Source organism: Lontra canadensis, unplaced genomic scaffold (genome assembly GCF_010015895.1).
Source record: "Lontra canadensis isolate GAN:19392208 unplaced genomic scaffold, GSC_riverotter_1.0 scaffold107, whole genome shotgun sequence".
Classification (NCBI taxonomy): domain Eukaryota; kingdom Metazoa; phylum Chordata; class Mammalia; order Carnivora; family Mustelidae; genus Lontra; species Lontra canadensis.
In genome coordinates this window covers 5234576-5259334 of record NW_022631101.1, presented here as the reverse complement: position 1 = coordinate 5259334, position 24759 = coordinate 5234576, and the positions used below count along the sequence as shown (strand labels likewise).

The window sequence follows — 24759 nt, the reverse complement described above, 5'->3', positions numbered from 1 at the left end:
TCTAGACTATTTTAACCTCAGGTTCTAAGGTGTTTGAGGTCCTAGACTTCCAGGTATCTTGGGTTCTAGATACTAGATTCTAGAATCTGAAGATGTAGTAGGCTAGAGATTTTGAGGGTCTATCATTCTAGAATAACTGAGACCCTAAGATTCTGGAATAACTGGGGGTCAGTGGTTCAGGAATATCTCAAAGACATCTGGTGGCTTAGATGCCATCATTTTCACATATTATCTGTAGGGAAATCAAGGGCCAAGGACCCAGAGGCATTGGCCACTGATCCCCTAAACAGTCAGCCCTGTTCATGCAGCCTCTTCCCATATAGGTAATGGCTTTCCAGTTACTAAGAGGGACCGTGTTTGTAGTAGGTCCCATCCTTCACTGGGTGATCTGAGGTCAGACCCTCCTGCTCTCCGTGCCTTCTCATTAGTTATACAAGCCAGCACAGACTCTAGAAATTTGCTAAGGGCCCTCCTATGGTCCTGAGACATTGGAAGACAACTTGGAATTCCCAAAGCTTTGAGTCATTTTAATAATGATCTCCAGAAAGCAGAATCCAGATTTCAAAAATGCAGAATCTCTTGATCCAAATTAAAGGATCCAGATTAAAGACTCCAGTCTCCCAGTGTCTAAATTCATATTACAGAGAAGATTCTAGGAATCTCTGACTTGTGGAACTCAGGCCCATATCTCCCAGTTCAGCCCTTTAAATGAACAATGTAGATTTGAAACTCCAGACTTTACACTCCAAAACTAATCCATGAAATCTTAAAGGTCTAGATCCAGACTCTAGAATCCAGGCCTTAAAACTCAAAATTTAAAATCTACCATTCATGCCCCAGGCTTCACACAGCAGATATGAGCGATCCTAGGACCTCAAGTCCTAGGTGCTAAACACCAAATTCCAGACTCCTAGTCTGGATTCTAGATTCAAAGACCCTGGATCTAGAATCTAAGACTAAGACCTATCACTCAAAGACCAGACTGTAGGATCCAGATTCCAGACCCAAACTCTAGAATATGGACTCCAAAATCCATACTCTATACTTCAGATCATAAATGCCTGACTCTAGACCACCAAAATCAGAGTCCAGAGTTGGAGATCCACAACAAAAAGTGCAAAACCCAAGATCCAGAATACAATGCCCAGGATCCAGAGTTAGGAGCCAAAGGCACCCAGATCCAGAATCAGAGATCTGAATCCAAAACCCAAAATCAGGAAGTGGGGATCCAGATCCAAACTCCGCAGTTCAAAATCAGAGATCCAAGGTTCAGAATCCCAGAATTGAGGGGTCCAGATCCAGGTCCAGAATCCAAGATTCAGAACCCTACTCCAGGCGTAAGAATCATGGTGTTAGAATACAGTTTCTACACTCCAGACCCCAATTCCAGGTTCCAGGTTCCAGATTGCTGGTCCTATCTGTTGATTTCTTCTGATTTGGGGCTCTTGCCCTTCCTGCCTCCTCTCCCTTTAGAAACTGTCCCTGACAGGGAATTCTTCCTTATAGACTCAGACAAAAGCTTCAACCTAATAAATACTCATTAGGCTTTGTCCCGCACCCAACTAGCCACCTAGGTGTCCCCACCTGTAAACCTGACTCTCAGCCACCTTCCACCCCACCCTACCCCCTAGAGACCCCAGGTGGGGCCAGAGCTTACAAATTCAGTCAGGTGCCTGCTCCCCTTCTTCTGGCATCCAAGCTGCCCCAGATGAAGCTGGAGGATCTTTGGGGTGAGAGCTTTGAAACAAGACCTAGGGATGGGGGCACTGGGAGACACCCAGGAAGACACAGTTCTGCCCTGGTCTAGGGGAGACACTGGATGCCCTGGTCCCAGGAAGCAGACATACACTGCCCTGAGGCACTTGAACTTCAAGGGTACCTGTGTAGGTCCATGTGTCCTTTACTGAAGCCTCAAGTTGGACCTGAACAAAGAAACTGTCCTGGAGATGCAAGAAGGAGCTGAGGAGGGGCCAAGGAGGAGGGGGATGGAGTGAATCAGGAGGATGTCCCCAAAAGCTCTTGTATCAGAGCTAAGAAAAGGTCAGGAGTTATCAAGCGTTCAGGCCAGCTCAGCTCAACCTCCCCAGGTGTCCCAGGTGCTAGGCCCCAGGCTGGGGACACAGAGATGACCTTATCTGAGCATTCCTGGGGATCTGTGATGTGATAGAGGTACACCAGGGGCTGTAAGGCCCAGAAAAGATACCTGCTAGGTCTCAGTGCTTCCTGGAAGAGGTGGGAGCTGAGCCTTGGAGGGAAAATAAGAAGTTGGAAGATACGGGGAAGGCTTTAATTCATTCCCAAAGCTTGTTAGGGCCTCCCATGGACTGACTGGACCCTTCACCAGGAATCCAGTGTTCAGTCAGGCCAGGCCTGCCTACAGCAAGTTCTCAGTCTGATGGAGGAGGCAGACACCACTGACTAGAGATGGTCAGAAAATCCCTCAAAGTCAAGTGGATCCTGAAAGGAATGGCATACCTGGGAGGAGGAGGCATGGAGGCATGGAGGCATGACATCAAGGAAGGAAAATGGGAGAATCAGCTGTGTCTAGAAGGGCAAGGTCATGAGAGACCCCTCAGAGGGCCTGATGGAAGGAGAGAAACCACTCATATCCTCGAAAGTAAGGCTGGGGAGCTAGGACTTTTTACTGGGTGTGCTGGCGATATCCTGAGGGCTATCAGCAGGAGTGCAACATGGTCAACTCTGGGTCTGGAAAGACCCTGAAAGGCCATGTAGACTAGGGGAGTGTGAACTTGATTGGAGGGACAGACAGGGGGGCTGGGGGGCAATGGGCACCCAGAAGGCCAGGTAGGAGGCTGGGTTAGGGTCTGGGGGGAGAACATGTTCGGAGCCAGAGCCTCCAGCATGTCTGAGAGAGATCCAGGAGCAAGTGGGATGGTGCTGGGGCCTGACAGGCTGTGGGGGCACCTGAGGGTCTGTTTTGGTGCCTGGAGGAACAACATAACCCTCAGAGATGGGTAGGAACCTGGGAAGGCCGGGGGTGGGAAGAGCAGTCTGGGGTGAGGGGTGGAAAAGATGGTAGAAGAAGTTTATCAAGCAGCAGGTGGGATGAGTTTGTGTCTGGAAGGATCCAGGTGAGGGCACAAGTGTCCAGCCTCAACCCGGTTCACTCTCTCCTCTCCCCAGACTTCAACAGAACCCTTGTCCCTGCTCCTCACCTTCTCCTTCCTGCTGATATCTGCAGGTGAGGTGGGCCCAGGTCAGGTCTGGGTCTATGGGAATGGCGTCCCCCTCCCCCACATCAAGAACAAATCTAGGCCCTACAGTCTTCTACTTCCCCCCCCCTCCCCCCCCCCCCCCCAGAGTCCTCACCCTGCCCTAAGACTATCAGAGGCTGGGGCTGCCCTGGAGTCCCCACGTCAACTGGGGCCTCTTGCTGCTTCTGACAACAAGAACAGTCCTTGGGGTGACACAGACCTGAGTTCAAGCTCCGGGGCTGCCCTTTCCTTGCTGTGTGACCTTGAGGAAATTACCTCTCTCTACCTAGAGTGCCTTCTCTAGAAGACAGCAGCTACCTATGACAGTAATGGTGAGGTTTCAGTAGCATAATGTAGATAAAGCTTACCATAAGCCTTAAGAGTTAAGAGGCCACGAACACAGCCTTCTGGGCTGGAATTCCAACTCACTGTGTTCTGGTGACTTAACATCTCTGTGATTATGGAGATAACAGCAGACGCCCCCAGTGTTGTAAGGGTTAAATCTGGTCCTGTGGGTGAGGCATGAGAAGATACTTAGTCCAGGGTAGTGTCCTGTAAGTGAGCTGAGTGCTGGGTAGATGCCAGGCAGTCACAAGGATAATATGCCAGAGCATCCCCTAATTCTCAAAACATCTCTGTGGGGTCGTCTCTACTAGCCTCATTTGATAGGGGAAGGGGCTGAGGCTGGGGAGGGGTGACCACTATGTCAAGGTGACCCTGGGTGGCAGGAAAACTCCAACCCATGTTCAGCTACCACCCATGGAGAATTTAACTGTAACCTGATGCCTTTACTCTGGAGAAGCGGAGGGTGGACTTTCATTATACCCGCACATGACCCTCGCCTCTGGGCGCCCCTTGAAGCTCCCCCCTGCTGGCAGCCTCCCCTCAGGCTTTCTCTGTGCTCTCTCCTCCCTGCCTCCTGCCTGCCTGCTGCACCCAGCCCAGGCCTGCACCCCCCTCCGGCTTGTACTGGCCAGGAGCAGCCTCGACACGGCGGTTCAGCCTGCACCCTCTGTCCTTCCTCGCAGGACAACAACCCCGCCCTTCCCTTGTTAAGCCCCCTGTCCACCACATCCTCATTCCCCCGACCTTGCCAGGGCCCTTGGCTCAGTTCCTGACCATGGCAGGCAGAGGATGGGCTTTCCGTCTGGCTCTGCAAATTCCTGCCCCAGGGTGGGTGTCTGCGTGACCTTCAGAGGTCATATCCCCACTGCCCCGCAGCAGATCATAATCTTGTAACCTTGAAATATCCCCGTTTATGTCCTTGTGCATGGTGCAGTGTGTGTGGGGGGGGGGGCGTTCAAAGCTCTGTGTGTCCACATTCTACCCTCATGTGTGAACCGGTTTCCCTATGTAAAACCCAGTGACCTTGAACACCAGTGACTGAGTGGGGGGCTCATCTAGAGATGGGAAAATATGTCCTGCCCTGTGACTCTGGCTACGTCTTTGACCTTAGATGCCTAGCCCTGTGTGCACTGTTTCCCTGGGGTCTGATCTAGTGGGTCCACATCTGAGTATTGGCCCTCTGGATTCATGTCTCTTACTCTGAATCCCTATATAGTGACTTGAAGAAGAATCACAATTTTGACCTTGACTCTCTTCATCTGAGCCTGGTCATATGTCTGACTTACTTTGGCTAAATTTCTGTCCAGAACCTAATTATCCACATGTACATCTACATAAGTAAATCTATGTCATTTATTTAAAATAACTAGTCTTTATTAAGCAAATATAATAAGCCAGACATCATAGACACACACATATTTAATCCTTACAATAATCCCATTTTACAGAGGAGGAAGCATAGGCCCAGAGAGGTCAAATAATTTGCTCAGAGGCTCACAGATAACACGTTTGGATCTAGGGCCTTTACTCTAACATTCCAGATTTAACCACTATACTTAGACTCATGTCTGTGAACAAGTCTTTGAGGGTCTGAGTTCATATGTATGTCTCTCCCCATGTACCCTTATTAAGGACCCCACCGTGTTGTCCAGTCCCTGTGCACTAGTGTGCAAGTCTGTGACTGGTATATTCAGATCCACACTGGAAACTATAAATTTATTTTTTTAAAGATTTCATTTATTTATTTGTCAGAGAGAGAGAGAACGCCCAAGCCCAGGGGGAGCAGCAGGTAGAGGGAGAGGAAGAAGCAGGCTCCTCGCTGACCAATGAGCCCAATGCAGGGCTTAATCCCAGGACCGTGGGATCACAACCCACACTGAAGGCAGACGCTTAACCAATGAGCCACCCAGCCACCCATAGAGACTATAAATTTAGGTGTGAACTTCTACATGCAAATCAGGGTCTGTGGTGTGTGGGTGTGTGTGCGCACACACGCACATGCACGCACGCCCATGCTGTAGCTGTTCAGATTCAACTATGTCTATGAATATGCTGTGATTTTTGGAACTTCAACCCATGTATATGCAAGTGAATTTAAGCTTAAAGTGCTCTCTTCCTCAGTTCCTACGTTCGGGAGACTGGTTGTTCCCCAAGTTTGCCCATGACCTTGTGTGACCATATCTGCATTTGGCTGAGATGTTCAGACTCTGAAGCCAAGACTGCATGTCACACATATCGAGTGGCCACATCCATTTGATGTCTGTGACAGCTTGGCGACCTTGAATGGCTGGTTCCAAGTGGTCATCTTTTGGAACCTGTATCCAGTGTTGCTTTCTCTACTAATCTCAGAGGACTTCTTGACTTCTAGTCCTTTCCCATCTCCCTGTTCTCCCAGAATCCTGCAGTAAACAGGTGAGGGCCAAGGGCAGGGGGACAGTTCTAGAGAAAACAAGCAGCAGTTGTAAAAGCCAGGGAGAAGGCAGTGCTGAAAATTCAAGGACAGGGACATCTTAAGAGATTGGGGGAAAGCACAAATGAAAAATGCATGGTATGGGCAGGGTCCAGGCAAGGTGTAGGACCCAAGGAAAAGGACTCTGTCCTCAGTGACCCTCCTCTGCTCCCTCTCCCAGCAGCCCAGGATGACACTAACTAGATGCTGGGAAGTGAGGAGTGTGAGCCCCACTCCCAGCCGTGCCAAGTGGCCCTATCTGAGCATGGGCGTTTCAGCTGTGGTGCTTCCCTCATTTCCGCAGTCTGGGTGCGGTCTACAACCCACTGCCAAACCTGGTACGAAGGCAGGGCTCCAAGTCCTGAGGGGCATGGGGGCAAGGGTCTAGGGATCTGAGCATCTTGGATTCTGCGGAGGAAGGAGTTGGCACCTGGCGGTTGAGTTCCAGGGCGGGAGCAGGGGAGGAGGGGGGTGCATCTCCTCGGTCCCTGAGTGGCAGGGGCTAAAGCTATTGGCTGCAGCGCCTTGGACAGTGTATGGCATCTCCAGATTCTCGGAAGGTGGGGGGACCCCAGCTCGCTCGCTCTTTGATCTTTCTGTGCACTCCTCACTCCTCTTGCGGGTAATCACCCGCCCTCACCCGCCCTCACAGCCTCATGAGAGTGCGCCTGGGCAAGCACAATCTGGGCAAGCACAATCTGCGCAAGCACAGTGGTCCCAAGCGGCTGCGCACTGTGGCCCGAGTCATCCCACACCAGCGCTACGAAGCGCAGCCATCGCCGCGACGTGTTGCTACGTCTGACACGGCCCGCGTGCCTCTCCCTGCACGTGCGCCCCGTGGCGCTCGCTGCCCACACATTGCCCCCAACCGGGTGAGGCCTGCTTGGTGTCCGGCAAGGGCCTGGTGTCTGATGACAAGCCTGGGACCAAAGGGAGCACAGAGTCACAAGGTGCATGAAAGGATGGCTCTGGGTGTCAGGCCTCCAGGGACCCTATTCTCCAGGGCTCTTGGGCGAAGGAGACTAGGGCCTGAAAACACGGATTCACTCCAAGTCCATCGTTCCCCCCGTGAGGGATACCCAGATACCCTGCATTGTGCCAACATCAGTGTTACCCCAGCCACATCTTGTAACAAGGACTACCCAGGGCACCTGATGGCCTCTATGGTGTGTGTGGGGGGAGTACAGGGCGGAGGCCCGGACTCCTGTGAGGTCAGAGCCATGGGGTAGAGGGACAGGTTTGGGAGTTGGGATAGGGTCAGGTTGTGCTTGCTTTGGGCCAGAGAAGATGCCAGGGAGAGGTTTGGGGATGGAGAAGGAAGAGCAGTTAGAATAGGGGTGAGGTTGGAGATGGATTAGATTGTGTTTGGGGTGGATGATGTGGTGATTGGTTTGGAGTGGCCTGGGTTTGAGTTAAGAATAAGAATGGGTTTGGGACACCTGGGTGGCTCAGCCAGTTAAGCGTGGCTTAGGTCATGATCTCAGGATCCTGGGATCGAGCCCCGCATCCAGCTCCCTGTTCAGCGGGAAGTCTGCTTCTCCTCCCTCTGCCCCTCTGCTTATGCTCTCTGTCTAAAAAATAAATAAAATCTTTAAAAAAGGAATAGGAATGGGCTTGATTTGATTTTTTTTTCCAGATATATTTATTTATTTTAGGGAGTGACAGAGAGCACGAGGTGGGGAGGGGGCAGAGGGAGAATGTCAAGCAGACTCCCTACTGAGCACAGAGACTGCAGCCTGGAGCCCTGTGCTGGGTGGGCTCCATCTCAGGATCCTGAGCTGAAAGCAAGAGTAAGATGCTTAACTGACCGAGCCACCCCAGTGCCCCTGGTCTGATTTAGATGGAAAATATTTTGGGTTGAACTGGGGGATAGGGAAAACTTTGTCTAGGGTATGAAAGACATGATGATGACAGGATTGGTTGTGTAGGCAGTGAGGATGGGCGTAGGTCTGGTTTGATTCTGAATGGGGAAGATGTAGGGGTTTGATTGAGTTGGGGTTACATGAGAAGGATAGAACATGGGTTGGCTGAGTTGTATTGACTTGCGTTAGGTTGGAGTTGGGTTGGATTGGTTTGGGCTAAATTGGGTTATACTGAGTTGAGGTGGGGTGGGATTGCATGGGATGGGGTTGGATTAGATTTTGATTGAGATTGTGAATGGTGATTGGGATAGGAATGGGGGCCCTGAATCCAGAAGTTTCCCATTCACACTTTCCCTTTTCCCCACAGGGTGACTCTGGGGGGCCCCTGGTCTGTGACAGAGTCTTGCAGGGCATTGTGTCCTGGGGTGATGTCCCCTGTGACACTACTACCAAGCCTGGTGTCTATACCAAAGTCTGTAGCTACTTGGAGTGGATTAAGGAAAGCATGAAGAGGATCTGACAGTTTTGGTCTCCTACCTTGTGTAGGAGAAGCTCCCAGAGCTGACCAGCAGCCCCATCCTGAATGGGGACAGAACTGAGCCATCCCTCAAGACCTCATTTGTCCAAGGGGCAGATGTTATCCAAGGACTTGTCCCATCTCAGGCTAGGGCCGGTGCTCAAGTTCACCCATTTTAAACACTGAGATAACAAGAGTGCTGATGCAAGTTTCTCTATAGGAGTTTCTGTGACATTTTTCTGGAGATGAAAGGAAGTGGGAGCCAGAGACTGTGGGGAGACCCGGAGCCACTGTACACTGTTCCTTTTCACCCACACCCCAATGCCTAGGTGAAGAGAAACTGCTTGAGGTAGGGCTCTCTTCATTTCCATACACATAGGATCACCTGTGTAATCTTTTTTTTTTAAGATTTTATTTATTTATTTGACAGCCAGAGATCACAAGTAGGCAGAGAGGCAGGCAAAGAGAGAGAGGAAGAGAAGCAGGCTTCCCGCTGAGCAGAGAGCCCAATGAAGGACTCGATCCCAGGACCCTGGGATCGTGACCTGAGCCGAAGGCAGAGGCTTTAACCCACTGAGCCACCCAGGCGCCCCCACCTGTGTAATCTTGAGGAAAAGACCCAGTGCCCCTCAGCTTTGGTTTTCCCATCTGTAAAACAGAACTCACCGTATTGCTTCCTTCACAGGGCTGTAAGGATTAGATGAGGAAGCTCATATGAACTGATTTAAATAGTGCCTGGCGCTGGGCAAATATATCTCCGGACCCCAATGAGAGGACCCAGCACACTAGATGATCAAGAATGACCTCATTTTCTTCAAGACTTCATCATGGACTTCTTGGTAGCCAGGCAAAATGGCAAATGCTCTCCTTTCCTTGGGCGGGCTTCCTGACACACAGTGGAGACTGGGTTACCCTGCGATGTACTTTGATTTTACTGAAGAGCCAAGGGAAGGTGTCAGGGGCCTATGAATTTAACACTGAGGCTGCAGAAATCTGGTTCCCAGTTCTCAACAGAGATCCCCCCCAAGTGTGATCTTCAAGGTCACCCAATGTTGAACTACATGAACCTGGCTCATGAGACCTAAATATTTTACTGGGGGAAGGGGAATTAGAATTTGTGGAGAAGATGCACTGACCGTGGAAGGCAGAGAGTCTGGAATTTGTGGGACTTTGGGGGACATAACCTTGAGCATCCTGGGGAATAAGGAATAGGGGTGAGGTGTAATGGGATCCCAACATTGCTGAAGGGCAGGGGAACACTGGGTTTTGAAATGCTAGGAAACATAATCGGGGAGACCACTGAAACTTCATACTTCTCAATCTGGGAGTACTAGGGTTATGGTGGTAGGTACCCTAAGATTTTATTTGGAGAGAAACAGTAGGGTGGGGCCTAGATCCTGAGTCCGGGAGTGTAAGAATCAGGGTGTTCTGAAAGCCAAAGCTTACGTTTCAGAGGCAGCTGAAGCTGAGAAACTGGCATCTTGGCTCCAGGTGGTGTAGGAAGAAGGGAATCAGAGCCCCACTGCTGGTGTTTGACGTTGCACTGGTTCTTTAGGTGTGTGACTTTCCTTGGGGTTCCGATGTATGGGGCTTTGTATTGGTGGTCACTGATTCCTCCGCTCTCTTTCTTCTCCCAGTCACCCCCCCCACACCTCTCCTCACTGGCTCTTGTCTCCAAAATCAGGGGCCCAGGAGCTCCAAGCCCTGCCCTCTCTGACCTCAGGCCCCAGGAACGGTTCTAGCACAATCAGAGTCAGCGTGGAACAGGTGCTCGGTCTCCCGCCCCTTCCACAGCTCTGGGGTGGAAGGAGGTGTCCAGCCCCCAGGCAGCAGGGGCAGGGCCTTGGCCAGTATCTGTTGCCAGCAGGGCAGGGGTGGGGCTAAGGTGGGAGGGGGGATGAGGGCTTTAAAACGCTCCTCGGGGAAGCTTCCAAGCTCCGAGCTCACCACCAGCCTGCCCGTGGTCACCATGTGGTTCCTGGTTCTCTGCCTTGCCCTGTCCGTGGCAGGGACTGGTGAGACAGTGGGGAAGATGTGGGGTGGGGGAGTGGGCCCGACTTTCATGCTGCCCTCACCCCCCATAACTCCTTTCTCTCCCATACTCCACCCCAGACCCAGGCCCCGAAAGTCCCAGCCCCTCTTCCTGGTTGCAGTCCTCATTCTTGCAGTAGGTTCCTGCCCCCTCCCAGGACCCCCAGAACTTTCTCCTCTTCCCGCTCAGACTCCTGCCCCTTACCAAAGGGGCAGAGCCTGGGCCATCTCTGTCTCTTTCTTTGGGGGACTCCAACTCTTCCAAGGAAGGCCCCAATCCCAGCAGGCCCTGGGACCCTAATCACCCTCACCCACCCCCTAGTTCTCTATGGCTTTGTCTCCTGAGTCCCCAAATTCTTCTATACCCTGGTGATTTTTCCCATCTGGCTGTCTGCTCTCAACTACGTCCTCCTTTCCCTGGCATCTGGCTCCCTTCAAATCTTCCCAGGACCCCCAAATTCCATCAGACACCTATACTTCTCCCCAAACAGACTTTCTGGCCCCTCTGGGTGGGGCCCTCCATCATGGTATAAGAATTCTACAAATATCTCCTCCTTCCCCAACTCCTTGTCTGTGAACCCTGCTCTGGCACCACCCCCTCTTCTCCCTGAGGAAGAACACCCAGAACCCCCAGCTACAGGCTCCTTCCTTTCTGGAATGTCCTTCCTCCCCATGCTCCAGCCCTCCCCAAGTGAATCCTTCCTGTATGGCTCTGGTTTTCTGGACTTCCCTCCAGGATCCCCAAATACCTTCACAGGCCGGCTATCCTGCCCTACTCTCCCCCCCCCAAGTACTCCAGCATATATTTCTAAAACGCCACATCGAGTGGGTCCTCCCTGCATTCCCATAGCTGCTTGGCCCCAGTAAGTCTCCATCTTCATTCCTATCTGGCACCACCCCCGAGAGACCCCAGATCCCTCCTGTACCTGCAGACGATGAACCCCATCTCCATGAGAATCACCCAATCCCAGAGGAACTATCATGGAGCTCTGCCTCCCCTAAGCCCCCTTCCAGTCCTGACCCCAACTCCAGTTCCACGGCTTCACCCCTTTTACAAAACCATTCCTGTTCAAGGACATTAGACCCCCAGGGGACCCTCTCCCAGCCCCATTCAAGGGACCTCAAATCACACCAAGACTCCTCAGCCCAGGTGCTATTCTTGGCCTCTCAGACCTAGTTCCCCTGAATCTTTCCAGAACCCCGAAAGCCCAACCTGGGCCCTAACCAATTGCTCAGCCTGGGATCTCTGTAACCCCCCAAATCCTTCCTCCCCAGCTTTCGAACCACTCTCTTGGGGCATATATCTTCTATTTCTAGAATCTTTTTGTTTCCCCTCTCAGAACTTACAATTTTCTGTTCCCCAGGCCAGGATCCCAAATCACCCCCATGTCACCTGGTCCGCACACATGCTACTCTACACACTGCCTTCTTATCTCCTGCCTGACCCCTGTGGTTGGCTCTGTTCTCAGCATAGTCTCCCCACACAGGATCCGTCACCAATCCATAATCCCAGGGATGGCTCCAGTTCCAGAAACTCCCCACACCCCTTGCCCCTCTCCCCAGGCACTCAGCCCGGCTCCTCTGCCCTCATGTCCCTCCAACCCCACATCACAGCTCCCTCTCCTAGCCCTAGGCCACCTCCCACCTGCCCTGACCCAGCACCCCTTCCACAGGTGCCGCGCCCCCAGTCCAGTCCCGGATCATAGGAGGCTGGGACTGTGAGCTGAATTCCCAACCCTGGCAGGCAGCTCTGTACCATTTCAGCAAGTTCCAGTGCGGGGGTGTCCTGGTGCACCCACAGTGGGTGCTCACAGCCGCCCACTGCATAAACGAGTGAGTGGAGACAGGGTGTGTGGGGAGGGGGGGGTGTCTGTGCTCCCACAGGAATAAGCAACTGGGCACAGACCCTGGGTTCACCTAAGGGGAAGCTGGGGGGGGCTGAGGGAAACAAAGATGGTACTGGTCTGGGGCCCATGGAGAGTGGCAGGGACCACCCAGGAAGCCCTCCCCATGGCAGCCTATGTCTCTGTGCTCTCCCTGTAACTGTCTTCCTGTGTTTCCCTGCCCTGTGTCTCTGTGTGTCTTAGTAACTGGCTTTGTCCTGTGTCTGTCTGTGTCTCCCTGCATCTGTCTACCTCTGGGTCCCTCTGCTGCAGACCTCACTCCCTCTCCTGCATCGCTGCTGAGCACCCCCAGAATGGGACTGAGGGGGATCCCCAGAGAAAAGGAAGGGATTCTCCTGACATGTGTGCATGGGGCAGGGGTGGGGGGGGCACTTCTCATGTGCCCAGACCCTCCCTCCAGGACAGTGATGCCCTCCAGGGGACACAGGGAAGGGCTGGTTTCAGCTGGGGGGGGGGGCGGTGCTGGAAGGAGGAGAAAAAAGAGGAGGAGGAAGGAGGAGAAAGTCTGGGGAGGGAGGTGGAGCAGACCTTGGGCTGGCGGCCAGCCCACCCACTGCTGGGGAGCCAGCCCCGCAGTCCCTGCTGCAGCTGAGCCGGTCCCAGGCCCCCTCCCTGCCCCTCCTGTTCTTCCTCTCTGTCCTCCCTCCCTGTCCTCCCTCCCTGTTCTCTCTCAGGCTACCCTCCACCCCCACCACCTGTGTTCCTCACTCTCTCCCTTTGCTTCCCGTCCCTGTTGCACTGAGCCTGCTGCTCCTTCTCCTCCCTGTGTGGTGCTTCACCCCTGCTCCTTCCCTCCTGCTCCTTCCCTCCTTCTACTGTCTCTGCCTCCTTTGTGCTCTGTCTCTCACTGTTCCCCCTCTGCCTCTCATCCCCTCTCTCCCTTTGTGCTCTCTCTTTTTCACTCTTCCTGTCTTTGTCTCTGGCTTTGACCTTGTCACATCCTTCTGTCTCTCATTTACTGTCTTTTCTTCATAGCCCTTTATCTTCCCAACAGTCTCTCTCTCTCCAAGGTTACTCCTTGTTTCTCTGTCTTCAGGACCCTCCCAGGCCCCATCTCCCTTTCTCCCTCCTCTCTCCTCATTCCCTGGAGCCCCCTCTCTCCCCAGCAATTACCAGCTCTGGCTGGGTCGCCACAACCTGTTTGAGCATGAAGACACAGCCCAGTTTGTCCAAGTCAGTGAGAGCTTCCCACACCCTGAATTCAACCTGAGTCTCCTCAAGAACCACACCCGCCTCCCGGGAGAGGACTACAGCCACGACCTCATGCTGCTCCGCCTGGCAGAGCCCGCCCAGATTACAGACGCCGTGAGGGTCCTGGACCTGCCCACTCAGGAACCCAAACTGGGGAGCACCTGCTACGCCTCTGGCTGGGGTAGCATTGAACCAGATAAGTGTACGCTAGAGCCGGACCGTGCAGCCTGGAGCCCAGGCACTTGGGTGTAGGGAGGAGGGGGCTGGGGACTGGACTCAGGGTCTGAGGAGCCACCTGGGGTCTGGTCACAGCCCTTTTTCTGTCTGGTCTATAGTCATATACCCAGACGATCTCCAGTGTGTGGACCTCAAACTCCTGTCCAATGATGTATGTGCCAAGGCCCATACCCAGAAGGTGACAGAGTTCATGCTGTGCGCTGGACAGCTGGAGGGCGGCAAGGACACCTGTGCGGTGAGTCAGCCTGCCCGCCCTCCCCTACCCTCAGGCCTCTTGGTGCTGGGGGAGGGAACTCAGGTTCTGGACTTGAGAGCTAATCAGGCATCAACTCCAGCTTCACCAACCAGCCTCTGTGCCCTCCCCACTGCCCCCCTTCCTTCCCACACCCTCATCCTGGTGTCCCACGGATCTCCCTCCTCCACATCAGAGTTCACCTCTGTTGGCATCCCACCGGCCCTCTGGCAGTGGACTCTGGAGAGAACTGTGTCTTTCCCGGAGCTGGGGAGTAGTTCTCTGCGCTCTTTGAGCCCGGGTGTTAGAACTGGTGGTCCGCACACAGAACCCGGGGCCTTGCTGACCTTCCTCTTCCTCTCCCCCTTGTGCTGCAGGGTGACTCGGGGGGCCCACTGATCTGCGATGGTGTGCTTCAAGGTATCACATCCTGGGGCCACGTTCCATGTGGCAGCCCCAGTATGCCCGCCGTCTACACCAAAGTGATCTCGCACCTGGAGTGGATCAAGGAAACCATGACAGCCAATTCCTGAATGCCCCCAAGATGTTCCCTACCCCAGTAAAATCGCATAAGCATCAAATTCGCATCACGTCTGGTGTCCTCTGGCCTCCCAGACGCTGGGAACCTGGAAGCGGGGGATCCCAGCAGCCCAGTCTAAAGCCCTCCCAGGCTCTCGGCAGGAGGTGTGCACGAATGAGCCGAGACAGGTGTAGACAAACCCGCTGAGAGAGGCTCAGACCCCAAAGGGCAAGCAAGGGCAAGGGACTCGATACAGGTTCACACACGTTGGACCCAACTCTGCCCTGGGGGAGAGAACGCAATAGAGGGTCGGACTTAAAGGTTATGAGGCTCCCACATTTTATTGTGTCGGAAAAGTCAGTAAGGGGGGGTGTGTAGGAAGTGTTATCACAAGCTACGCCTTTCTGGGGGAGAAGCTGGTTCCCCAGAAGTGTGCAGCTACATCAAATGGGGGGCAGTGTAGTGTCCCGCCGGGAGCGTGACTCGCCCTGGAAGGGGAGGAGTTACCACGTTGTAGTGCAGCTTCGGGGCGTGGCCTGAGTGGGCTTGTCACCCAGGGGCGGGCCCTAGCTAGGTTGGGGGTGGGAGGCACACCCGCAAGTTGCGCAGAAGACAATTTAGGAATCGAAGGGAGCCGAGTCGCACTGTAGGGGTGGGAGCAGGGATTCGGTGGGCGGGAAAAGAGCTGGGAAGGATAGCTCGAGGAATGGGGGCACATTCTTCGGGCACGTGGCCACGATGAAGGGGACGGGCCCGGTATCTGACCGTGGTCATCGGTCAGTATCCTGAGAAGTTCCGTGCGACTGATTCGCGAGGCTTGAGGGGGTGAGTGCCTTGGGCAGGTCCACGGTGTGCTTGTGGTCCGAGTCAGGCTGCTGTTGGGACACGCTTCTCAGGGAGTTCTTCAAAGCCCAGCGACGATAACTCACCCACCTCTCCTTAGTGGACGTCCTTTTGCTCCACATGCCCACGTGGTTTAAGTAGCTCAGAGTTCCTGCGGGCCGGGGGAGGGGGTGGGGGGGGAGCGGTGCGGGGAGGCCGAGGGAGCGAGTCCCGCCCTAGGGCCTGCCCAATCCCTCGTGGCCGTCTCCCCTCGGGTCCACCCCTATGCAGCTCCGGGCCCTGCCTCCAGTTCTCCCCCGGGCTCCGCCCCCTGCCCTCCCGAGGCACCGCCCCTTCCTCCCCAGGCACCGCCCTCACCGGCCCACAGCATCAAGGCGCCTGCAGTCCAGCACAGGTAGGTGGTCACCAGGTAGGATATCTGTGGCCTCGGGTGCAACGTCTCACAGCTGACTACAAAGAGTGTCAGACTGAGAACAATCAGGAACCCTGCACTGGGGTGAGGCCAGAGATGGACACATGGCTGGACAGGGACCCCAGGACCCCCCCAGAAAGAGAAAACAGACAGCCTCTCCTCTCCCCCACTTTGTGACCAGCCATTGTACGTGCATGCGCGCGCACGCACACACACTCCCGTGACAGACAGAAAGATACCCAGACAGAAGTGGAAAGAAAGAGGGGAAATAGGAAGGGGAGAGAGACATAACCCCCAACACTCACCCCGACTGCAAAAGGTAAAGTGGAACTGAGATACACACAGAAAGAGTGTGGCAGAGACCCCAAATGACATTCAAAGACAGACCCAGAAGGTAGCAGGACAGAACTTTAGAGGTACACCTTCCCAAAGCCAAAAAGAGAGTCGTGGGGAGAAATACTGGTGGTGGGAAAGGCACCTCTTTCCCCAAGCCGACACTTACCAATGCTGAAGCTGAGAAAACTGAAGACAAGGTCGACCTTAGTAAGGCGTCGGAACACTGGCCGGAAGGAGAGGCCCATGGTGGGGAGGAGGATGAAACACAGGGTCAGGGCCAGCATCATGAAGCCTGTGCTCATATGGATGAGAACTAGGGAGAGAAGAGGAAATGCTCCAGAGTCATCCCCAGACACTCTTCAAGGTCACCCTCCAATCTCATCCCACTGCCATCCCCAGCAGCGGCCCAATGAACACCCCCAAAGTTTGGCAACAGACCTCCTCAGCTTCACCCACAATCCCATCACCTAAGTCCCTTCCTAGAAACCCCAAAATGACTCTCACAAAGTCACCCTAGGCAACTGTGTAGTCAAAATCAGCCCCAATTACACCCTCAAAGCTGTTCCAAATCACCCCCACCTACCCCAAAGTCAACCCCAAAACCTTCATAATCAACTCCACCAATACTTCCAAGGTGACCCCACAGATGACTCCTGAGTCACTCCCACTCACAGCCTCAAAGTCACCCCACAGAATCATCTCAGTCATTTCTAGAGTCATCCCCACAGACACCCCCAAAGGCATCCCACAGCAACTCATTAATACCCTCAGTATTGTACCCTGACACCCCCAGTAGCACCCTCAAAATTATTCAAGACACTTTAGTCATCCCTAGTCTCCAAAGTCCCCCTACTTCTGCTATAGTCTCTCCCACTTACATCCCAAAGTCCCCTAGGGGTCCCATTTACACTCCCAGAACCTCCCAAATATTATCCCCATTCACATCCCAGAGTCCCCCACAGATATTCTCCAAATCACCTACCTTGACCCTTAGAGCATACACAGATATGTACACACAAGAAAAACTTCCAAATACCCTAAAACATAATCACACTCAGCTTAAGTTGCTATTTATCCAATATACGTTTCAGAACAAAAATTTTGCCCCTTCTGAGAATTACATCTCCTTTTCACTCTTCCCTACTTTGCCTACTTATGAACAGTGCAAGACTCTTATAGCCAAATAAGCGAAGACTCCATCTGCTTTGCTTCTGGCAAACTGAATATCACATAACCAGAAACCTAACCAGAAAGTAAAAGCTTGGTCATATATACAGAATAGCAAGAGTGCTCTGGGGGTCAATCACAAAATCCTGGCTGAGGACTTCTCATGACATACCTTGCCTTCCCCGGGCCACAGAGATACTCATGACCCTGGCCGAGCCAATCACAATGCCCCATACCTCAGGCCATGGTGATTGGCCTAAAGATGGGCACATGAAAAAGCCAACCAATCAAGCTCTGCTCTGTTTTTTTTTCTTTTTTTTTTTTTAAGATCTTGTTTATTTATTTGAGAAAGAGAGAGAGAAAGAGCACAACCAGGGGGAATGGCAGGCAGAGGGAGAAGCAGACTCCCCACTGAGCAAGGAGCCCAATGCTGGGCTTGATCCCAGGACCTTAGGATCATGACCTGAGCCAAAGGCAGACCCTTAACTGACTGAGCCACACAGTTATCCCCTGGGACTTTTTCTAACTGAAGCTGTCAAAAACTCTTTCTTTTAGTCAAGAGGATTATAACCCTGGGGCTGCCTGAGCCTTGGACCCAGTCTCCTGGGTGCCAGAGATATGATAGAGTAAAACTAAGAAAGGGAAGCAGACAGGAGGACAGGAGAAAGAGGGTTGAGATGACATTCAAGTCCCTGGCTCTTGTCATCCCAGAAAATGGAGCACCTGTGTTTTGGTCAGAAGTAGACGTTTGTGGTGTAAGCTTCAAGGTCCATTCCCCTGCTCTCAGCCCCACTTATAAGCTAATCAATGTATTGCATTGCTCTGGCTGCTGTATTTGATTTGGTCACATGAGCACATGTGACCCACCACACAAGACTTTTGCAGAAATTTTTGTGTTCTCTTTTTTCCTGCCAGACTTGAGGCCACATTGTTAGTCGTCCTGCCGGTTTGTCTGTCTGCTCTCAGATCCATTCCCAACCCTTCCCTGTTCTTTACTGCAAGGACTGCATTTCTGAGCTTCCTTTGCTCACTGGCTCATCAGTATGTTTGGCTAATGCGCAGCACAGCGGAAGACTGGCTCTGGAAGAAGAGGACAAGCCAGTGTATTTATTTCCCTCTCCCCACCCCACCCCCTCAGCTGGTGTCTTTAGCAGTAGCTGCATTTTTCCCCCCTATGATGCTAGTCACCTCTAAGCAAATCCTACCATGAGTCTATGACTTCCATATGGCTTCAGCTTCCAGGCTCTGGTAATATTACCACCTCCTTTCTTCTGTCCCTATATTAACTACCCTCTGAAGCATCTAAAATGATCTATTTTTCTAACTAGATCCTGACTTACCACCATGTGGAGCCTTGAGAGTGAAGCCAATTCAAATAGCCAAGAAACAGACGGGTAGTACTGTCTTGGACTCTTGAATTCAGCCATGCCCGAAAGCATTCCTACTCCCACTCTTTTTCATTTAAATGAGACCATAAATTCCTGCACTCAAGCTATTTCAAGTTAGAGTTTCTGTTACTTATGATCCCAAAGACTCCTGACTGATTCAGATTCTTCCCATAGGTTGGCAAGGAGCACAGGATTCAATGCTCTCTGCATACCCCATATTAAAATCACAGACACACACACACACACACACACACACACACACACACACACAACCACTATTGAATTTTCGCCAAAAATCTCGAGGGAGAAGAGCTCCCCGAAGCTGAGAAGCAATTGGTAAAATCTCAGAGGCAAAGGTGGGGAAATTAGAACGTAAAAATTCTGAGTTTCTGGAGTGCCTGGGTGGCTCAGTGGGTTAAAGCCTCTGCCTTTGGGTCATGCAACTGCCCTTAGAACAATGCATTACTTAAAAATATAACCCATGGGAAATTTTACTAGTTACCAAGCACATTTAGATACAGCCTTAAGAAAAACACATACTGGCAACAGGCCTCTGGGGGAGAGGACGATACATACGGCCTTGAAGCCGAGCAGCTGGGGATGCCCAGCTAGCTCAGGGTGGAACGCCGCCTGCTTCATTTTTCCGTTATCTCCCCTTTCCCCCCCGGAGAGCACCTATGGCTACTTAGATAAGTCCTTTGAATGTGCTTGTTCAACTATAAACTTTATACTGCTTGTCCAGACATATTTTGCCCTCCTTCTTGTTTATCTACAAGGCATATGACTAACGTTTGGCCTTCTTCAGCTCTTCTGTTGGTTACTGTTTCTATCTAATAAAAGCGAAGGAATTGTTCTGAGGAATTGTTCGGGGCAACAGTCTTTTCTACTGTTGCCCCCTGCTCCCTTTCTCTTGCAATTGACTTGTTTGTGCCTCATTCTTCTCCGGTTCGCCAACAGGAAGCGACAGGGTCAGGTCATGATCCCAGCATTCTGGGATCAAGCCCCGCATCAGGCTCTCTGCTCAGCAGGGAGCCTGCTTCCCCCTCTCTCTCTGCCTGCCTGTCTGACTACTTGTGATCTCTCTATCTCTCTCTCTCTGTCAAATAAATAAAGAAATAATCTTTAAAAAAAAATCCAAGTTTCTATACCTTAAAAAAGGCCCTCATAACCTATATGTTATGTCTTTATACCAGCCATAAAGGATTATACATTCTTAGCATTCAATAAATGATGATTTACTTTTAAAAAGAGATCTGTAGGGGCACCTGGTTGGCTCAGTGGGGTAAAGCTTCTGCCTTAGGCTCAGGTCATGATCCCAGGGTCCTGGCATTGAGCCCCACATTGGGCTCTCTGCCCAGCAGGGAGCTTGTTTCCCCCCACCCTCTCTGCCTGCCTCTCTGCCTACTTGTGATCTCTATCTGATAAATAAATAAAATCTTTTTAAAATTTTTAAAAAAATTAAAAGAGATCTGTAATACCGCCTTGTGTGTTTTTAAGTGATAAATATATGCAACATATAGAGAGACAACACTGTGGATGTTTATGTGTGTGTGTGTGTAGATGTTTATACATACTGTATATAAACATAGCTATTTTCTCATGTGTGCAGAAAACAAGACTAGAAGAACACACAGGATCTTAAAAATGGCTTAGTAGCACAGGTTGCCCCCAGGAAGGGGAACGGGTGGGATGGGGGACAGAAATGTGAGGGAGACTCTTGTACTTGTTAAAATGTTGATCCGTGTAAATATATTGCCTGTTCAAATAAAAGTAACTTAAATTTTAAAGTCTTCTTTAAAATTTCTAGGGAATGTGTATCAAAGTCTTACAAAGTCTTCTCAGCTCTTCTGAAGGACTGTTATTCCGCTCTTGGGAATTTACCCCCAAGGTAATTAAGTTCTAATAAAGTATCATCAATATGGGAGAAATTTGTGAACCTTTTTTTTTTTTTTTTTTTTTTTGCTCACCCAGCATCCATTCCCATTCTTCCGGCAACAGCAACTTGACTTTGTTTTAAGGAACTATCTGCCCACCTTTGGTCCTTGTGCTTCTGACAGAAATGACCCCTCTATTGACTCATAAGAAAAGCATCTGATCTAGACCCAGCCATTCACAGCATGACTTCTTCCTGACCACAGCAACTGGTGCAGGGAGGAGTGAGAAATCCCAGGGAAGTAAATATGATCCCCTCAGAGCTAATCCTGAGATCTTTGCTTGAGGGATACAGAAGATAACATATTCTCTTTCTCCCACGGTTGTTCACAGAAAGGAGAGAACCTGGGTGCTGTTCATGGTCCCGACTGCCACTGTTCAGGCAGTGCTTGCCTGAGGCCCAACACAGAGGAAGCCTTCACAGAGAGGTGGCAAGAGACAGATTCCCTAATGACACCCTTTAAGCGCCTGGATCCAGCAGTACCTGAACCTGGGATAGATCTAGGCCTCTGTACTTTTCCATAACTTGAAACCATGTTTGTCTTACTTACACCAACTTGAGTTTAGGAGGTATACAAGAAAGAGATATCCAAAATAAATAAGATTAATACCGCACAGTGTTCTGGAAGTTTCATAAACTTATTTGAGATCTGAAATGAAGGTAGTTGCATTGGCTGAAAAAAAAGATCCCTTATAATAACAATAGCTAATGCTGGTGTAGCACTTAATATGTACCAGGCACTGTTTTAACTTCCTAATTCTTCTAACGATGCATTAATAGGGACTACTACCACTACCATTTTAGAAATGAGGAAACTGAGCCACAGAGAGGTCAAGGAAGTTGCCGAAGATCACCCAGCCAACAAATGGTTGAGCCAGGATCCAAACCCAGGCACTCTGGCTCCAGGTTCTGGGCTGTCTCCTGTTGCAGTGCTCAAAAGCACTGGAAACACACAGAGACCTACAAGGAAGCAAGATGTTTCTGAAGGAGCTGGAAATCATCTTTTTTTAACCATCTTTTTAAAAAAACACTATTTTTTTAAAAATGAGGGAAGGGGGTGGCTATTGAACATCTGACTCTTGGTTTCGGCTCAGATCAGGATCTCCAGGTCCTGAGATCAAGCCCTACCACAGGCTCCATGCAGAGTCTGCTTGGGACTCTCTCTCCTCCCTCTCCCTCTGCCCCTACCCCCTGCACTCTCTCTCTCTCTCAAATAAATAGATATTTTTTTTTAAAAAGTGAGGGAGGAAATGATGGTGTCTTTAGCCATCTAATCATGAGACAGATTGGTTTTCTGTCAATTGTGATGCTCTTCTTATCCATTAGGACAGTCCTGTTTCCCTGTTTCCTCACAAGTCATATACAGCTCCAGGAGACTCCTTCACAATGCCTTTAGGGAATCTCCAGAGACCCTCCCAAGAATTCTAAACATTCCCAAGGACATCCAAAGAGATTCCCCAGAGATTCCTGCCCCAAAATAACGTCCTGATACACCCCCTCCCTCAAATATCCCATAGCCTGCCCAGGCGCCTACTGACCGGTGACTTGGCCCAGGTTGGCACACTTGTACCTCCTGCAGTCTGTCCAGATGCCCAGGTAGCCTGTAAAAGAGCCCTGCAAGTAGACCAGACGTCCATCCACCATACTGAGCACCATCAGGGTTGCAAGGACACTGAAGACGAGAGACCAGCCCCGCAGGATGAACTTGCGGTCCTCGTCCCAGGAAGAGATCACGTCGTCTGGGAAAGAAGAGAGTTCTGGGGGCTAGGATCCACCTGCAAACCACTGCTGCGTGCTATTCTCCATTTCTGACCATGGCCCCATCTCCACCCCCACCCAGACCTTGCCTTTTACCCCATTCTCAATCCCCTTCCTCCCACAGCCATCTCCCCACCCCCACCCAAACCCCAATTCCCACCTCAGCCCCGTCTCTGATTCTAAATGCATCCTCATTCTCATCTCTAACCCTAATACCCAACTTGGCCCCCATCCACAACACTGTTTGAAGCCCAAACATACTTGTTTTGTCTCCAACCCCCTCCTCCAGTTCCTGTTCCCCAAACCCCAGCTCCATCTCTGCTCTCAACCTCATCCCCTTATCTAGACCCTGTCACACAAATCTCAATCCAGGACACACAGAGCTACAACACAGGCTCCAAAGCATGTTCATGAGGCCGAGATCCATGGTGTCATCTATACGCTACATCCACCAAGCCCTTGTGATCCTGTCAACCTTCCCGACTGGCAGGGACTCCTGTCCCCCCTCCCTTGCTCTAATGTCCAGCCACACTAGATTTCACAGGGTCCCTTTCACACTGAGAGCTTTCCTACCTCAGCACCTCCACACACAGTTCGGGCTTCTCCTTCTGCCTGTTGTACTCTTCTTCTACCTGTGCCCAAAATGCCCTAACCACCCTCCCATGCCACTCCTTCCACATCTCCTTTCCTGAGCTGTCCAGCCTAGCCCAGCCTCAATTCTTGGACAAAGCCACCCACCAAATGCTCCCACCGTGCAACATGCAACTTTTCTTCACTGGTGTCCCACAGACTTGTGATTCCCCTTATCCCACTACTTTTTTTCCCTACCAGTCTTCTCCAATGGACCTCATTGAGGGTCAGCAACAAATATCTTCTGTTTCCCACTGACCCCTCATCAGCTGGTATAGACCCTTTGCTATTTGTTTAATGAAAAAGGTAATGATGGAATGCGAGAATAAATGAACTGGTGGGGACATCCATGGTATCTAGTTGTAGTAATTCTTTCCTGTCCTTCTGTGGCACCTCTCAGTGTGGATTTCAGAGGAAGTTGGGTATACGGGTCTAGGACTTGGGAAGGAGCTTGGGGGTTGGAGAAAGTAACTTGGTGAGTCGAAATCAATATCTGCGAAGTGTAAAAAATCCAACAGGTTTTGATTACGATGGGTTCTAGGCGCTTTTACATGTTGTTAATCCACTTCATCCTTTTCTTTTTAAAAATATTTTATTTATTTATGACAGAGAGAGAGTGAGAGAGAGAACACAAGCATGGGGAAGCTGGAGAGGGAGAAGCAGGCTCCCTGGGGAGCCTGATATGGGGTTCAATCATCAGGACCTCAGTAGAAGGCAGACGCTTAACGACTGAGCCACCCAGGTGCCCTAACCCATTTTATCCTTAAGACAACTCTCTGAAGTACCATTATCTCCTTGGACAAATGAGGAAAACAAGGCACAGAGGAGTTTGATATTCATGTAATCAAAGACATAAAAGTTTGTGGATTTTTTTCCTTCCTTCCTTCCTCTATCTTTTTTTCCAAAAGGCTACCACAAAAGCCTAAAGGAAGGATGGGGGAAATGGAAGTTTGCAATATTGCCACTCCTGACTGGAAAGGCTGCACATACTTGGAGTTCCTGCATTTCCACTGACCACTTTTGAGCCCTTCTCAAGCTGTGGCTGTTCTGCCTCCCCTCCCAAGCCTGGGCTGCACGTCTCTGAGGGCAGGGAATGGGTCCAACCTTCTCTTGGTCCCCAAGGCCTCAGGAAAAGAGGAAGAGAGACAGAGACAGAGGAGAAAGAGAGCTAGGAGGGACACTGAACTTGAAAAGGGAATACAAGGAGGAAATTGGTTCAGTCCCCCTGGGAGTTGGGTGAGGTAGGGGCAGATAGGAGGAGGGGCTTCCAAATTCAGATCTCACACCCTCCAGAAACTTAAGAACTGACCTCAGGGGCACCAGGGCTGGCTCAGCCCTGCCCAGCCCTGACCCTACTCTGGCCCCTCTCTGATTCTGCTCTGACTGGTCACTCCCCTCCCCACTGTCACTCCACCCCTGCCCAGTCCTGACATCTCTCAAACCCAGGCATGACCTCTCCTGGACCCAATCTTGACTCTGCCCATGCCCCACATGGACCCCACCCTGACCCAGCCCCAGTCCAGGCCCCCTGTCACTCACACAGGTTAGAGTGTGAATCCATGGCCAACGTCCTAACCTCCTGGAATCTCTCCAACTGTCATGGAACCTCCCCCTCCCCCCCAGCTGTAGGCCAGACTGAAGGCCTGAGGCCTGCCCCTAGATAGCAGGAGAGACCAGAGAACACAGAAGGAGGGTCAGAGAGATCCAAAACACAAAGGACAGAGCCTGAATCTAGAAAAGAGACCAAGAGACTCCTAGGTGGACATGAAGGTGCCTGGAAGGAGGGGCT

At 51.4% G+C, this 24759-nt stretch overlaps 3 protein-coding genes across 3 annotated transcripts; 2 read left to right on the top strand and 1 right to left on the bottom strand.

The window, feature by feature from the left end:
• Positions 1-6213: 6213 nt before the first annotated feature.
• KLK15 (kallikrein related peptidase 15) lies at positions 6214-8391 on the top strand. Its single transcript, XM_032839041.1, is given in 4 exon segments — positions 6214-6347; positions 6662-6775; positions 6777-6837; positions 8239-8391. Coding segments are annotated over 4 exon segments (462 nt in total).
• Positions 8392-10298: 1907 nt separating this feature from the next.
• KLK1 (kallikrein 1) lies at positions 10299-14570 on the top strand. Its single transcript, XM_032839273.1, has 5 exons — positions 10299-10403; positions 12093-12252; positions 13430-13716; positions 13850-13986; positions 14361-14570. Exons 1-5 carry the CDS (start codon positions 10358-10360, stop codon positions 14514-14516), a joined length of 786 nt encoding a protein of 261 aa, XP_032695164.1. The 5' UTR covers positions 10299-10357; the 3' UTR covers positions 14517-14570.
• Positions 14571-14602: 32 nt separating this feature from the next.
• Positions 14603-24531, bottom strand: LOC116856073. The gene is made up of 5 exons (XM_032839274.1): positions 24510-24531; positions 22121-22321; positions 16261-16407; positions 15704-15832; positions 14603-15497 (listed from the first exon to the last, which is right to left on the bottom strand). Exons 1-5 carry the CDS (start codon positions 24529-24531, stop codon positions 15274-15276), a joined length of 723 nt encoding a protein of 240 aa, XP_032695165.1. The 3' UTR covers positions 14603-15273.
• Positions 24532-24759: the final 228 nt, after the last annotated feature.

What these genes read in the sequence shown, in the direction of transcription:
- KLK1 (XM_032839273.1), top strand. Translation starts at nt 10,358, where the DNA reads ATGTGGTTCCTGGTTCTCTGCCTTGCCCTGTCCGTGGCAGGGACTG. An exon ending in CCTGTCCGTGGCAGGGACTG is followed by an intron (nt 10,404 to 12,092) that starts GTGAGACAGTGG and finishes CCCCTTCCACAG; the next exon opens with GTGCCGCGCCCCCAGTCCAG. An exon ending in GCCGCCCACTGCATAAACGA is followed by an intron (nt 12,253 to 13,429) that starts GTGAGTGGAGAC and finishes CTCTCTCCCCAG; the next exon opens with CAATTACCAGCTCTGGCTGG.
- LOC116856073 (XM_032839274.1), bottom strand. Translation starts at nt 24,531, where the DNA reads ATGGATTCACACTCTAACCTGT. An exon ending in CAACCTGGGCCAAGTCACCG is followed by an intron (nt 16,408 to 22,120) that starts GTCAGTAGGCGC and finishes TTCTCTCCCTAG; the next exon opens with TTCTCATCCATATGAGCACA. An exon ending in TTTTCTCAGCTTCAGCATTG is followed by an intron (nt 15,833 to 16,260) that starts GTAAGTGTCGGC and finishes ACCCCAGTGCAG; the next exon opens with GGTTCCTGATTGTTCTCAGT.